At 39.0% G+C, this 16,627-nt stretch overlaps 1 protein-coding gene across 10 annotated transcripts in view; it reads right to left on the reverse strand.

Moving 5' to 3' along the window:
* Nucleotides 1-1,894: 1,894 nt before the first annotated feature.
* The window catches only part of SLC1A2 (solute carrier family 1 member 2), a 168,788-nt gene continuing 154,055 nt past the window's right edge, over nucleotides 1,895-16,627 (reverse strand). For 9 of the 10 annotated variants that reach the window (XM_054662207.2, XM_009460230.4, XM_009460231.5 and 6 more), the window contains 2 exons: nucleotides 16,219-16,450; nucleotides 1,895-11,654 (listed from right to left, as the gene is read on the reverse strand). In XM_054662207.2, coding sequence (XP_054518182.1) covers nucleotides 11,583-11,654; nucleotides 16,219-16,450 — 304 coding nt within the window. In that variant the 3' untranslated portion in view covers nucleotides 1,895-11,582. Of the gene's footprint in view, nucleotides 11,655-11,705; nucleotides 12,552-16,218; nucleotides 16,451-16,627 lie in introns of those variants that run through there. The other variant, XM_009460226.5, reaches the window with a different exon arrangement.

Below are 16,627 nucleotides of genomic sequence, written 5' to 3' on the forward strand. Positions count from 1 at the left end.
GTAGAACTATTTAAAAAAAAAAATCAACCGGGGAACAATAGACACAAAATTGCAAGTAGCAGCTTCCTCTGGGGAGTAAAGCATGAGAACAAGGTAAGGGAGGAGCACGAGAACAAGCGAGGAGCACGGGGTGAAGGAAGGCTGTTGGCGACGCTCTATAGCTCTTGCATTGGGTAGTGGGCTTGTGGGCTAGTATCTCATGTGGCATAAGACCAAGACATGGGTTACAGAGATTCTTTTGTAGGTATGAGATGTTATATTAAGATAGTAAGATTAGAAAATAAAAGTAAATCTGTAGTCATGATGACTTACCTGGGTAAGATAATTCAAATTTCACAGTCCAAAAGCGTAGAAGTGATCTACTTGAAACCCCTCATTTTATGTATGCCAAGATGACTTCCAAATTGCATAGGCATTTGGCCACATTCGTATGACCCTTCAGTGACTGAGTGGAGACCAGAATTCCTGGGTCAAAACTCTCAGTCCACAATTACTCTTTCCCTACTTACCCCTGTAAATTCTTTTTTATTTTTCCTTTTCATGCAGTGGTAATTAAAAGCAACACTTAGCGGGCCCTCACAAAGGATGGATTAAACACCTCTGATCCAGAAGAGCAGGGAAATCACATTCCCTGAGCAAGCAAAGTCAAGTCTCTCTCTGGGTGTGTTGCCTTTGGCAGGAGTGGCTGATTTGGACCTAAGAGTATACATACTAAAGCATTAAGAAGTTTACCTTAACTCTGATTTGTGGCTATCTGCTATCTTAAAATAAAATGGCAGCTCAGAGATTTACTAATGAGCATATTTTCTGTAATTAAGATTTTAATAACATTTTGAATGTGGATGGGATGTAGACCTGGCTCCAAGGGAAGAATAAAACATGTCTTTTCAAATGAAGTGTCCATTTTCAATATTTTAATAAATTACCGACAGTGGTGAAAAAAATCGTGGTGTATCGCATCTATGTATTTTACTTACTTAAAATCAAATATTTGCCTCATTTCCCCCTAAAATAGAATAAGAGAAAACAATCCAACTAATCCAGGCCATCTAACAGTGGGTGTCCTACAGTGTGATGCAAGAGTCTGCCACTCTTTCTGTGGGTCTCTGTTCCTGGACATATACCTTTCAGTGCATCAGAATCTCACCATGCTGGGTGTGATCCTACTGTCGAAGAGCATGCATTTTATTTCTACAGCATCACCAGTTAAGGCTTGCCCCTTACTTCCACGGTCATTATTTTTCCAATACTGGAGGAAAAACTTGCTATGTTGAACTTGTCGAGAAATGGTATGTTTGTATACTATCCTTTATGAATGATTTAAGGGATTTCCATGGCCTCATAGTCATTAGAGCTATTCACCAGCTAGTTCCAGTTTTCTTCCTGTGAATCTGGTGAGGTTGCACTTCCTTTCATAGTTAGATGGAGCTATGTGAATTGATTTGGCCCTTGAAATATGAGCAGAAGTGAGGTACATACATTCAGGGGAAGCTGTAAGAGTCCATGTAAGATTTGCCAAGTTCCTCTTCCTGCACTGGCAGCTGCAAAAGCATGGAGATGGAGCCTCCCTCATACATCCTGAGTGAGGACAGCACAGAGCAGAGTCTCCCAGCCAACTGGTAATGGACATGTCACATGAATAAGAAATACACTTTGGTTTTAAGGCCCTGAGATTTGAGGGCTACCCCATACCAGCTGATTCATTGACTATATACCATTTCATTTAACTTACTAACTTTAGATTGCATGATGTAATTCCAATAGATATTTAGGCTTCCTAGAAAATACTCATTTTAACATTGTAGCCATCAATTCATGTTTCTACAAAAAGAACACTACTATGTAACCAACAATTAGTCTAAAATGGGAATTAAAGAAGAGGCAACAACCAAAATAAATTGAAATCCACATTTATTGATGAGAGATATATACACAAAAGTTAAAACACTTAGTGAAATATTGGATTCACAGGTTATTTCCAGTATATAAAGAATATCCAGTTATTTTACATGTGAAATGTTACAGTAATCAGTCCACATTGTAAGAAAGCTTAGAAAGCTAAAGGCGAAAACAAAAGACCTCAACTACCCAAAATGTGCTTCATCAACAAGGCATTTTCTAGTAGCATATATGAGAAACAATTCAAAAATTAGTTGAAGATTTTATCTTTTTGCATTCATTAGTCTTTAAACACTATGTGCTATAGATGCTCTGTGCTATGTGACTTCAGACCAATGGGGATTGTGAATGTGAGGAATACAATTGGTTTTATCTTTTGTTCTGGACATACAAGAATTTTCAAAGAGAATCCTGCATAAAGCCCAGTTTTATTTCAGGAAGTATTCCATCCTAAATTTGAAAGGAGTTGAAGAAGCCACATTTTCAAGGAAAAATTAGCCTGTCCACCATATCTCCTCATATGAAGCAGCCACTGCAAATTAATGTGCTTCATGCCCCCTGATGATATTGTAGGCTTTACCCTTCTTGGGAAAAGAGTAGGGCACTCAAGGTTCCCTATAGCACATGGCTAGTTCTTTTCTGTCCTTGGGGAGGAGAAAGGGGTTACAGGAACTATAGACCTCACAGCATTGTATTTAGCGATAATTATACAGAATGTGTGTTTTAGGAGGCAACTGTATACTTGCATTAGTTAATCCCATCTTCAATCATTAAAAACATGCACACAGAACATATTAGGTAGAGAAGGTCATACTCCCTCATATATGTGGGACCTGTGTTCATCAGTTGCCCCTCTACAACCGCATAAGCTGTACACTCACTATTCCTGTGCTTCTAGTGCTCTAAGTTTTTTACAGAGAACTCTGAAGTTTATAGCCAGAACTGTGCTTTCGTAGGGTTTCACCTGCAGGTGCATTTGCAGTTAGTTAGTCAGCAATGTTTTTTCCTGTACCCTGACTCAAAAATCCAAGGGAGACAAGGCTCCTCAGAACCTTTAAGTCATGAGCATCATGATGAGTATTTGGCAACCAGAGAGGCTGACCTTTCTCTAAAGACATGATGCTAATATGCACAGGGTCAGACTAACTTTTTGTCCCTCTGAGCCCAATCCACCAAGCAAAGGAGGACTGTAGATGGATGTTCTCATTCTAAACCTACCTAAGTCTAGGTAATCAAAAGTTCCACAGTTGCATTCACCATGTATTAAACAGACATGAGATGACCTTTCACTAAGAACCAGAACACACACCCAGCCCATCCCTGCTCTGAATTGTGTATTTACAAAGGTGCTGGACACACACAGACTTTCAAACAATCATCAGTACAAAGGATTCACAGATAAATTCTTCACTCATATATATTCCCAAACCACACTGAGAAAGAGGAGAAATGATTCACGACTAGTTATCTAAGAAGGAAAAGAAATGTTTGCAAAACACCGATCAACATGTCTACTGCATTTAGATGAATAGCCAAAAATAACATATACATTTAAATTACAATACATCTATACACCATTTCACTGAAATTACACCTAGATCCCTACATTATAGCTACACAAAGTGCATAGGCACTGTTCTTCATGCGTGAACCAAGTGTCAGTGTGTATACACAAGAGCTTCATGCTTTGACAGCTAGCTGTACTTGAAAATAGATACAATTATTGCCAGTCGAGGGTACATCTAATCTGTTTGTTTAATGAAGAGCAGGTTCAAATACATACCAATACACTTTCTATGTAACTGACTACTTTTTAAACCACGGTAAAAATACTAGTCCTACCACCATCTCAGAAAGTATTTGGTGGAAGGAAGGCACCTCGTCTTTGCAGTGGCTATCGTTTTACCTTTCGGGGAAGTTATATAGTCTGTTATTCACCTGAGGACAGAAACTACCTGGGCTTCTTCTGAACAATTTCAGTATGATTCTAAGCCCCCACTTCCAGCCCCCAGTGATACAGTATTGCCTCATAGTTGGTTCTAAAAATTTTTTGTAAACTTTCTTTAAAAATATGTGCTCAATTCACATAACAATGTGATATTTACCACTAATTTGCTTGGCAAGAATTAACTGCAACAAATCTGTCCTGATTTCATCTCTAGCACTCATCCTCAGTCTCTGCTACTCAAAGTTTTCCTAAGCCAATTTTCACATAAACCTTTAGGAAGGTATGAAACATTCTGATCTAGAAATAATCCTACTATTAATACCTTGTCTTTGATAGTCTTAGAGAAAAGCAAAATGAGAATGCTCAGCTGGAAAAACAAGGCCTGGTGTCAAACATTTAAAAAATCAGCACCATTCCTTGAGTTAGAAAGATGAATTATTTAGATGTATATCCTCACCAGCTAAGGGATTTAAGCAATTCCTTGTTCTTAATGGTTATTTTGTTTATTGCATCACTAAAGACTGGGTTCTTAAATTTGTCAAATGTGACTATATAGTGAAGAAACAATTGGTAGCTCTAAATTGCTGAAGAAACTTCTTGTGCTCTAATTAGTTATAATTCTACATGTGTGGTTACATAGAAAATACTGTAAGAAAATATGTCTGCAAAATTACAGATACTAAATAGATTAATTCAGTCTACACTGAGTTCTTTATAATTTCTGAAGAATAGTTACAAACCTATAACATTATTAAAGGCTAAATTAATATTAAACATATAACAACCAGGTCTATAAATACATTTTCTAATGCTCTTTATAAATAATAGCAAACAAGCTAGGGGATTTGTTTAAAAAAATGTAAGACTGGGCTGGAGGAATTTGTGGATTTAGGGTGCAATACTGATCAGAGGGCAATATATTGTCCCTGGTAACACAGACTCTTACCAGGAAGCCAAAATATATCTGCTGGCAACAAGATCAAGTTAGATTCACAGTTTGCCAGCTCTTTCCTCAAGCTGTAGAAAACAAATAGAAAAACAATATACAAAATCCTCAAAAAAGTAGTTTTTTTATATACAAATCTCTATAGTGACCAGATAATCTGATCTGTGTTGTGCAACATGGAGACGCAATGCTGAGGTTTTCCAGGAGAAAGAGAAAGGGAGGGAGTTAAGGTGATTTGTAGAAAAATCTAGATGCCAAAGGATGACTTTCTATAAGGGAAGTAACTCTTATGGAGTATTAAACCACCAGACAGCCAACTTTCTGATCATTTATCTCAGGGAATTCGCTCCATGGGTCCATGGGGGAGAAACTTCAGAGATGTGCTGGACCAACTTCCTTGGCTAGTGTGTGTATTTGCCCCCTAGCAAAGGCAACAGGCTGTTTCCAGGCAGGCAAAATGGTTGCCATGAGAAGAAACAGTGCCCCAGAAGGAGTGAGGCTCCGACTGTAACATCTCCATCTCCAGTGAGGATGATGACAAGGCTAACAGTCAGTTGTCAGGTTTCAACACTCACCCAAGGATTGGGGTGTCTCCAGAGAAACTGAGGACCTGTTGCTACCCATTCTCTAGGTCAACTTCTGACTCTACAAAGCAGTGAGGTCTGTTCCAATAGCTGGTTTTATTCTCAGCACAAAAGGGCCCTGTGTAAAAACCAGAAGGATTTTGTAAAATATCAAAATGAATATTTGGCCTGGAGGTTGGAAAGTGAAGCAAGGCTGGACATAGAAAAAAACTGATCAGTAGTTATTCAGGATATTATTTAGGATAAATGAAATAGGAACTTAGGGGCATCTCTCACTTTTCTACAGGTTCTTATCTGGGTCAATGAAGAAATTGTGTTTATCTTGCTGCCCTTGCATCAGATTTTTTGCACTAACGGAAAAAAGCCGGCCGAAAAACAAAACCCAATCCTTTCAGTCCTAGCTTTACATCTTGCCCCTGCAAACCTGAAGAGCTGAAGTCTTCTCTGACAACAAAGGAGTTCACAACACAACAAATACCAACACTACTCTATTTAGCAGAAGTTTGGACAAACAGCAGAGGTGTCCACCATGGGCCATTGCAGCATTGCCAGAAAGTGCAAGAGGTTGTTTAAAGATCATGGCTGGTGACATGGACCTTGTAGACCATGCATTGTATCCCATCCACCCTAGAAACTAATCAGGCCTCGAAGAGGGCAATGATAGTCAGAAAATTCCATTCTTGTAAGTTAGAGCATCTCTTCCTGCAATGTGATACCCATGATAAAAACAAACCAAGAGGAAAATGTGAAAATGAATTTGCGGGCTTACTTGTGAATGGGTGTGCATGTCTACATAATGACGGAGAAGAAAAGATATTTACAAACAGTTGCCGTGATTGTGCAAGTGTTGCACCAAATTTCAAAAGAGTGATCAAGGTTATTCGCCAAAGGCTCTCAAATTCCCATACTGGGTGGGCAATTAGAATTGTTGGAGAAAATTGTGTGTTTTGGGTATTCAGAGAGGGCTCTGTTGCTACAGCAGGAATGATGCAACAGCTTGAGTGAGGCTGTAGGTTCATCCAGTCCTCTCATGTTGACTCTGGAAACATTTTTTCCGTGAGCCAAATCACTACTTCTATTAGGAAGGTGAGTTTAAGTCAAGGGAACTTTTATTAAAAAACGTTTATTGGTGTCTCAAAATATCAAACTGTGAATGAACATGGCCAACTTCGAAGCTTGTTGTAAAACATCAAATGAATAGAGGCTTGAATTTAATTTCTCCCAAAGGAGATGAGAAAAATCTAAATTGATTATTCATTATTGTGGGCTACTTCAACTTAAAATGTAAATAGGTCACATTTTATAGTAGGAAGCCTCTTAAGAAGGAAACAAAGCAGAGATCATAATACATTGGGCTCATAGAGCTGGAAGGGGATTTTAATCATTTAATCCAACCCCTTCACTTTTCATATGGGAGAAAATGAGGCTTGGACACAAAATGACTTATGTAAGTCATACAGCTAAAAATGGGCAGAGTCTAAATCAAATGTTCCCTCTACCAAACCATGTTGTTTCTTATCATCTCTATGTCATTGCCTGAATTAGCTGTGTTATGCTACAAAGTTGGATACTATTTAATCAAGATTCTCTGTTATCTATTTTAAAACCAAGCCTCACACTAACTTGTGTGATGGCTTACTAAGCTGGCTGTTAGCAAAGCAGCAACAATAAGTGGAATGATAGGAAAGGAAGAGGTGGAGTAGAAAATTTGGTTTTCTTTTAGGGAAAATCATAAGAAAATGTGTCATGAGCAGCTGGAAACTCACTCTATGCTAGGAGAACAATCTGCCTCTAGTGCCACCTGCTTGGATTGGCACTCAGTGATCCCTCTAGGCTTAACCAGAAATTACTACAGATACTGAGACCATTTATCTTCTTTGACAATTAGACTTACAAAACTCACTCCAGAATTCCTTCAGGCTGTTTTTTTTTAACTTAGTCTTCTTCTGCCTCCAGACTCTAGCATTCTTATTCAAGGAGCAAGTATGATAATAACTGAAAATTTCATTTGGTCCTTTTTCTTGGTTTGGAATGAGTTCAGTTGGAGAATAAGTAAAACAAACCAGCAGCTCAGACAACTAGATAGCCGTAAGAGTTAGAGAGCAGCTAGGTGAGAAAAATCACTTCCACTGGGGTATAACTGCTGTGCACTTTTAGTCATCAAACTAGATGAGAGCTGATGAGACTTGTTTTTCAGGAGTCAGAACTATGGAGAATTCTCTGTGAGCACGGATATACCTAGTTGGATTTACTGCTGCATTCCATGGGAAAATATTGCACAGGTGGCCGAAGCCTTGATTCTGACAAAAGTAAAAAAACTATAACATCACTTTTGCTATTGAGAGCAAAGGGACGTGTAGTATTTGCAAAAACATGGCAGAATTGGGTTTCCTTTGGTGGACCCAGTAAATGAGTTTCCCAACCACTTTGCTCCAAAAGGGCTTCTTGACTAGATACATATGCAAATGATGTATTTCTCCACACACAAGTGGAAATGACCAGAGACCCTCTAATCAACAGGTCATTGGGATTCCTGGCATCACCTAGCAGGAATCTCCCCATGACTTGAATTTTCCCTAAGCCTTTCTCATATTCCATGAGTCTAAATCCAGGAGCTAGGCATTTTGGCACCCCTTCTTTCAGCTTTCATGAATATCCAGGCTGACTAGTGGTTCGAGAGGAGAAAGAAATATTTGTCTTTTACAGGGTATGGTACCTTCTGCAGACAGCAAAACCATAGGCTGTGTTTCTACACACTCAATAGGAAGTAAAAACTGAAACTGATAGCTATGTGGTTCAGCTCTCATAACTTAGAGTCCTATGTTGAAGATCTGTGAGATCTAGATGATTGCCCTGATTTTCTGATGCTCTTTGTATGGGAAGCATGCCCTCAAAGATCTAAGGTAAAGTATTACCTTGAAAGATAAGCTATTCTTCTCACTGATTGGATTTGATTCATTGAATTTGAGTAAGTAATTAAGTGATGATTCCACTTGGGTTTCTCAAAGGGCAAGAATGAGAAAGAGAAGAATTAAAGTCTACTTAGCTGGTTTTCTCCTGAAATGATTCTGATTCCTAAAAAACATGAATGAGTCTATAGCAAAATGGCATTGCCGAAGCCCTGATTTACAGACCTTACAGGATGCAGTGTATGTATGTTTCTGGCCTGCTGTAACTGTATATAAATATAACATTTATGCATTATCAAATAGTAACAGACTATTACAAGCATTCATATATATGTTGAACCAATTAGGATAAATCTATACATATAATTGACAGGTTAAATGTATTCTATTTAGATAAAGGTTATTAGAGGTATACCCTGGATCCATTTGTTCTGTTTATGGCACATATGCTGGGCAAAGAAAATCCCAAATGGGCATGGCAAGGGAGAAATAAATGAGGCTTAAATAAAAACAGAGGACATAGACATATGTCAACATGTCAACTCTACATGCATTTTGGATTTTCAGGCTAGTCCTGAGTTCAAGAAATTGTATATTTTTAATATGACTTATTGAATTTCCAGATAAGTGTGATTTTCTAAGTATATTCTCATGAGACTTCCTGCACACAGTAAGTCTCAGACCAGAAAAAACTTGCTTTGTGAAGTTGTACACCTTGTTTCTTCCAAACACATTGTCTGCTGACATATTTACAGGCTAATAGGATAGCTAGGAAAAAGTTGAAGACAAAACACACTGGAAAGGTTTCAGGCAGAGTTTTGAGAAGAGAATCCTGTGACCACTCCATTGAGAAACATGCCCATGTATACAGATCCCAAAGCTGGCCTTCCATAGCAAAAAACAACAAGCTCCTAGACGCTTTGCCTATAGCCTCCAACTTACCATAAAAAAGCTCTTGGGAACACCACTCAAAGAAAATCCTAAACAGTTTCACAGCTAAACCCAGGAACTGTCTCCTTAACCTATAACATTTGCTGTAAAGAATGTATTTTCTGGCTGGGCACGGTGGCTCACGCCTGTAATCCCAGCACTTTGGGAGGCCGTGGCAGGTGGATCATGAGGTCAGGAGATCGAGACCATCCTGGCTAACATAATGAAACCCATCTCTACTAAAAATACAAAAAATTAGCCAGGCATGGTGGCATGTGCCTGTAGTCCCAGCTACTCGGGAGGCTGAGACAGGAGAATCGCTTGAACTAGAGAGGCGGAGAGGCGGACGTTGCAGTGCAGTGAGCTGAGATCGCACCACTGTACTCCAGCCTGGGCAACAGAGCAAGACTCTGTCTAAAAAAAAAAAAAAAAAAAAAAAAAGAATGCATTTTCTACTACTACACTTAATCATATCCCTTGACCACCCTGTTTACTGCCCATCTACTGGAAATAAAGACCAATGTCATTTGAAAAGCAAAAATGAAAAGTTGCCTAATACTGTTCAGTAGTGATCCTTATCCAAAAATCACTAGGGTTTAGGAGACAAAAACAACTGGAATCTCATGTCTCTTGTATGTTTCAAAGGTATCTGATTTAAAAGAGAGAAGTCACAAGGAGCAGATAAGAAAGGCTATTTGAGGTCCATAAGCACCCTCATCTCAGAGAATTTGGGTTCTATAAACCATGACTGTCTCAGCATCCCTCCGCTGGTTTCATATAATACAGCCTACTCTCACCTATAAACAAGGTTCTACATACTTCTTAGAGTCAAATGTGCTTTATTTCTCAATGATTCAAGTCCCAAGCTTACTCCCAAACCCAGCAACCTTAGGAAAATACTGTGCGTTATTCAATAAAAAAGGATAGTACAGACATTAAAAAATTTAGCTTGCATTACCAATCATTAAGGATTTGTTGGCTGCCTACTGCATGCAAGGCACTGTGCTACACCAATTATATTATTTATTCCTTAAAACTTCACAGCCTTAAACAAGATTCCATCTGTGAAGTTGTACAGAGCCATCCTTTGTTGCCATGTCATTGTTCAAGGCTGCCTGGACTCTGCCATAGGAATATCACTTTTATAGGGTTTTGCACAGATGTTTGTTTTCTGTTCCTTTCTACTGAGAAGACTGAGGAGGAAGACTGGCTCTGCTTCCAACTGTGTCCTATAACTGGTTTTATGTGCTTTGATAGAAGATAACAAAATGCTTTCAACATATTGGATAAATACCAGTATTTTTGTTTCATCAAGAGATGACATTAAAAGAGGCACAGCCAACACAAGTGTCTTCCGTGTGTGAGGACAGTAAAATGACCAGGCTTTCTAGGACGATGAGATGATGACTGAAATAATTGACAGATTAAAAATATCTTTTTCTTTAGGAACCAAAAAATAATCTTTTGGGTTAAACAAAGCAAAACACATACCAAATAATCTCACTTGATTTTACTACACCAGGTGAAGGCAAACCAAACATAAATAAATTTGAATATTTAACTCTGGTTAAACTTTATGTTGACTGTGCTCTCTTACTTTTGTCAATATCTACAGTGGTTATATATAAAATACTTCCTAATCAATTATCAAATTTAGAAAGAATAATGAAACATACTTTGAAATTTCAACCATCGTTCTCACAGATTACACAGGGTAAGGCAGAGATGTAACAGGTTCTTTAATCAACTGCCTTTAAGAGCATGGCTCCCTTTAAAACTGTCTTTGAAACATTTTACTTAAAGAGCATATGGAAGATAAATTGTCAGAATTCCCTAAGACAGGTATTTGCTTTTAATCAATCCATGTGCAAGCTTTACTAGACATTTTAAGGGGAGTTACTTCTAGAGGCTTTTAATAGAATCTCTTGTGCATAACAAGGCGAGACATGGAGAACACTTTAAGGAATAACATGCTGTGTGTTTGCTCATTTTCCCAAGTCCCTGGAGTGTACCACACTGCTTTACTCATGTCCCCTGGGAAAAGAGCATCCACACTTCTGCATCTTGGGAGAAAAGGGAAGCTGGCAAGAACGTGTCTTCAATTCCAGCTGATTCCTCCAGCAGCATCCATTCAAATAATAATACAAGTGAGAAAATTAGACGGTTATAAAGCATTATTTGGCAAAGACACAGCACCGTGCCTGTCATCACTGACTCACAAGAGCTCCTCTAAGCCTCGGCTAACAGATTAAGTAAACATAGAAATATACGCATTTTTTTCCTTTTTAAAGAAAGCTTGTTTATATCATCAGTTACCATAGGATACGCTGGGGAGTTTATTCAAGAATTTGCTGAGACTCATATCCTTATTTCTCACGTTTCCAAGGTTCTTCCTCAACACTGCAGTCGGCTGACTTTCCATTGGCTGCCAGAGTTACCTGAAAATAATTATCATCAACATCCAGCTTACAGACCACGAACCAGAAAAAAGCCCTGTGGGTTATGTGGAGAAGCACCAAATCCAAGATTATACTACATGACTGAAATATTAGTTTTAAATGGAGTTCTTTCCAAATTGAATTTGAACCTGTCTTGGGTTTCAACAGTGATCTGAGAATTTTAAAAATCCATATTTGCCTTGGGAGTATCAAGGTATTAAAGCTGCTTTGTAATTTGGGGAATAACTTCTACTATGTTTTTAGTGTTGTGGGGTGTCTAACTACCCAGAGATCCATCACACAATAACACAGTCCTTAAAATATAGTGCCCACGTGCTACTCCATACAACCACAGAGGAAGAAATCCAGAACTAGGTATCTAGTTCTACTCATGCATGTGAAAGGTTCAGTTGCAATGACACCAGGTAGATGGCATACGTGTCTAATTTTTAAATCAGAAATCATGACATTTCAGCTGTGCCAAATAAGCGATCCCAGCTTTAAAGATTAAAAAGAAAAGTAGGGAGAATTAAAAGTCTGAGATTGGTGACAATGTTTATCTAAATTACTTCAATGCAGACATTTAATAATCAGATAAAATGACCAGACCATCTATATTATGCTTCCCTGGCTCAAAGTGAACTGAACCTTTTTGCAGAATAGGAGGTTTTCCCCTCCACTTCTAAGTAGTTTTCCTAGCTTACCTTCTGTCTGTCTGTCCTCAACGTCATGTGCAAACTTAAACCCACGACTGATATTCCACATAATGGAGAGACTGGATTTATGAAAGCATTAGAATATGGAGACATGACAAACGCAGCAATGTTGGAAAGAAATCTGACTTTCTTCTTACCCAAGTGGAAGTGAAATGCATGCATCATGACCACATACAACATGCTAGGAACAGAAAACCAAGTGCCCTTCAACGAATCAAGCAAAGGAAAATAAAAACCATTTATCCAATCCCCATTAGCCCCCCAATTTTTTTCAGAAAAACAGACCATGCAATTAGCAATGACTGCTCCACATGCAGTTATTCTGATTAAACTTGAAAACTATTGTGTAACTTCAAACTACTATTACCAGGCAAGAGTTTGAATACACAGACCAACGAGACATAACAATGCTTGAAATGGTTAAAGTTTTGACCAGAGCTGCAGCAAATTTGTTTCCCTTTCAGTGAACTGTCAAGAAAGATTGCCAGGGACAGACTGTCTGCCCAGAGAAAGTTGCCTGTTCACTATAACCTTGAATGTGCCTATTTGGCTCTCAGTGATGAACCACATCAATAGTGGTACAAAATTATCAATCACAGTGTGGTGCCTTTGAAAGACCAGACAGCACTTGGGGGGAAGTGTTTTTGTTTTGTTTTTTTGTTTGTAAATACTGGGGCCTATGTTTCAAAAGTATCTGGGACAGCAGATTTTTTTGGCATTTCCTTTCTTGGCTGGGCTAAAGAAAGCCAGGACTCCATTCCCCAACCTGTCCCACTTCTCTCTGCTCCAACCACTTGGGTAATACAAAAGAAAAAGAGGATGGCATTGGCAGCAAGCGCTGACATCTCCCATCTTAGTTTTTAAAAAGTGGGAAATAGTGAGACAGAATTAACCATAAGGAAGTTCAAAGGAATAAGTAAATGTGACCCAGATATCCTCAGAAAGGGTGTAAATTTATCTCCATGGCTCTGGCTGCCTCCTTCCCGCATCAGCATCAACACAGTTAACTGATTTAGAGTGAGAAGAATCAACTTGCTTTACCTAGCAAAGGCTGAGGATCAAATAGCCTTCACTAAGCTGAACCCAACAATTTCATTAAAAATGTAAACAACCGAAATAGTTGATAAACCAATAGAGCTATTTTCATCATCTTCAAGACCTGCTCAGCTTGACCACTGGTCACCTAAAGGCTAATTAACCAATGAGTTTGCAGGTGGTTGGCTGGCTAACCATTTACATAGAGACTGAGCCACTATCTCTATGGAACTGTCCAGCAAAAAGGTTACCTAAAACATAGCAAGGACTAAAGATGCTAAAAGGATCCATTCAACAAATATTTATTGAGTCCCCTACAACATGCCAGACACTATTTTAGGGCTGGGTCACAGTAGTATAACTGGGGACAAAGCCTTACTCCTAATGAGCTTACTTTTTACTAATATGGATAATTCACATTTCCTTATAGGGCTTGAAATAGTTTGCTTTAAAAAACGAAGCAAATTGGCCAGGTGCAGTGGCTCACGCCTGTAATCCCAGCACCTTGGGAGGCCGAGGCAGGTGGATCACCTGAGGTAAGGAGTTACTGACAAGCCTGACCAACATGGAGAAACCCCATCTCTACTAAAAATAGAAAAAAATTAGCTGGGCATGGTGGCACATGACTGTAATCCCAGCTACTCGAGAGGCTGAGGCAGGAGAATTGCTTGAACCTGGGAGGCGGAGGTTGTGGTGAGCCGAGAGCGCGCCATTGCACTCCAGCCTGGGCAACAAGAGTGAAACTCCGTCTCAAAAAAAAGAAAAAGAGGCAAATTTATCCTCATGTGCTTGATGTCCTTCAAAAACAAATCCAGGAAGTCTGAAATCTAAAGACATCTCCACGCCCACACCTTCTTTTTCAAAAAGTGTCCTACAAAATATTAAGAGGCCTCTTGAGAAATTCCAAAAGGGCCATACGCAGTTAACCACTAGGATTCTTCTCAAATATAATTATGAAATTTTTTAAAAATTGTGATTTTTTTGTTTTACATAATTTTTCCTCATATGGCAATAATTTGAGTTCAAGTCTTATCATCATTACAACATTATACATTCTTTTTGCTGTCCTCCAGTGCCTAATTTATGGCTTTATAGATAATAGGCATTCAATAAATACTGGATGAATAATCAAAATATAGGATCTCACAGGAATGAGACAGGCGCACTCAACTGAATCTTACAAGGCACACAATAAGTACTTAAATATACTAGAACATAAAGCCATTCACAAGATTATTGACCCTTGTTGATTCAAACTAACATTTTGATGGGGAATAATCCAGCACATTCACTCAGATGTGGGAAACACCAGCTTTCCATGAGAATGCATCATGTCCTCTAGGTACATCTGAATTTCTAATAATTTGAATCATTTTCACTGAGTCAATTAATAAACTTGTGCAATTGCCTCTTGATGGGTGGTTTCCCTCCCTAATTTGTTTCAGAGTCCTTGTTCACCCATGTATGTGTCTTACATAGAGAGGACAAGAAAAAGCCTGTGCTAGTCCACTAGAATTCTGGACCTATGTTACAATCCAGTAAAGAAAATTGTTTCTATGACACCCTTAGTTGCCCAGCAAGAGCCACAGTATGTATTTGTAATGACCCAGAAGTAATATAGGAAGAAATTAGTGATTAAATGTGACCTTGTCAACAGAAGTCAAAAAGCTACCAGAGATCTCTGGCTGGGTTCAGCTTGTCCTCAGCTGCTGTGTGGAATCATTTTAGAAATCAACCCCCAGAGTTGATTCTGCTCACCTGCCAGGGTTTCTCCAAGTTTGCTTTACTCTGGTCATGACACTCTGACTTTGACAATGTCAAATTAGTTACAATGAAGGCTAGACAGAGCCCATCAAGCTTGAAGAATTAGCACCCAACAGCTTGGAGGAGAGCCCAGAACATCCATGCTGCAGAAAGATGGCACGGCCAGGCATTGTCTGAGATGTAGTGTTTTTAAAAAGACATTTCTGGATAATTGTCCTGAAGGATAGCTGTTCTTTACTTGAAATTATTTACCCACTTTTGAAGCAAGGTACTCTCAGGTCAAAATTCACCTTTCCCACAAAAATAAGAAAAAGATAGTTGTGTAAAGTTAAGTTGGCACATTTTTGACCAATATATGATATATAGCAAGGAGGATTACTTGTGCTAGGTACATCAGATGATGCTGGGGATTTCTCTTGATGTTTAATTTGAGGAATAAAATATTTGAATGTCAGTAACCACAAATTCTTTTTTTTTTTTTTTTTTTTGAGACGGAGTCTTGTTCTGTCGCCCAGGCTGGAGTGCGGTGGCGCAATCTCGGCTCAATGCAAGCTCTGCCTCCCGGGTTCACGCCATTCTCCCACCTCAGCCTCCTGAGTAGCAGGAGGGCACCCGCCACCACACCTGGCTAATTTTTTGTATTTTTAGTAGAGACATGGTTTCACCTTGTTAGCCAGGATGGTCTTGATCTCCTGACCTCGTGATCTGCCCGCCTCGGCCTAGTAACCACAAATTCTTGGGCAAAATATTCAAGACAACTGGTCAAATTAGTTAAATGGGGTAGATAGGGGAACCCGAATGGTTGTTTCACATCACATGGACGAAATAAGCAACTGATTGACTCTTTCTCCATCAGACTTGTTGATTTCCTGCCATGTTAGACACAGAATTAGATGATCTGGGACTCACAGAAGCTTGGGTTAGATGATTCTTTAGGAAAATAAATGTGACAATAATACATGCAGGGCTTTATGGTTTTTTTTTTTTTTAAAGAAATCAAGCATGCACTACTATATACAAGTCTCGATATCCATGAATGGGAAATGTACCTTGCATTCATCTACTATGACAGAGTTGTGTGCAGCATAGACACATTGATTAGAGTTGCTTTCCCTGTGGTTCTTCATGTCATCATAAATGGATTGAGTCTTGGTCATTTCAATATCTTCATGCACTCGATGCTGGGAGTCAATGGTATCCAGCTCAGACTTGGAGAGGTGATAGACTATCCCAGCCCCAAAAGAGTCACCCACAACATTGACTGAAGTTCTCATCCTGTCCCTGGGGACAAAGAACAGAAAAGGTTCAGTGAGGAAGCAGTATTATGTGGTAGTTGAGAGGTCAAGGTCTGGAGTCAGAGAGACATAGGGTTGAGTACTGGCTCTACCTTTTCCCTCTGCCTGATTTGGGGCAAGTTACTTAACTTTCATGAGCCTTGACTTCCTTGTTTGTCAGTTG

Source organism: Pan troglodytes, chromosome 9 (genome assembly GCF_028858775.2).
Source record: "Pan troglodytes isolate AG18354 chromosome 9, NHGRI_mPanTro3-v2.0_pri, whole genome shotgun sequence".
Lineage (NCBI taxonomy): Eukaryota > Metazoa > Chordata > Mammalia > Primates > Hominidae > Pan > Pan troglodytes.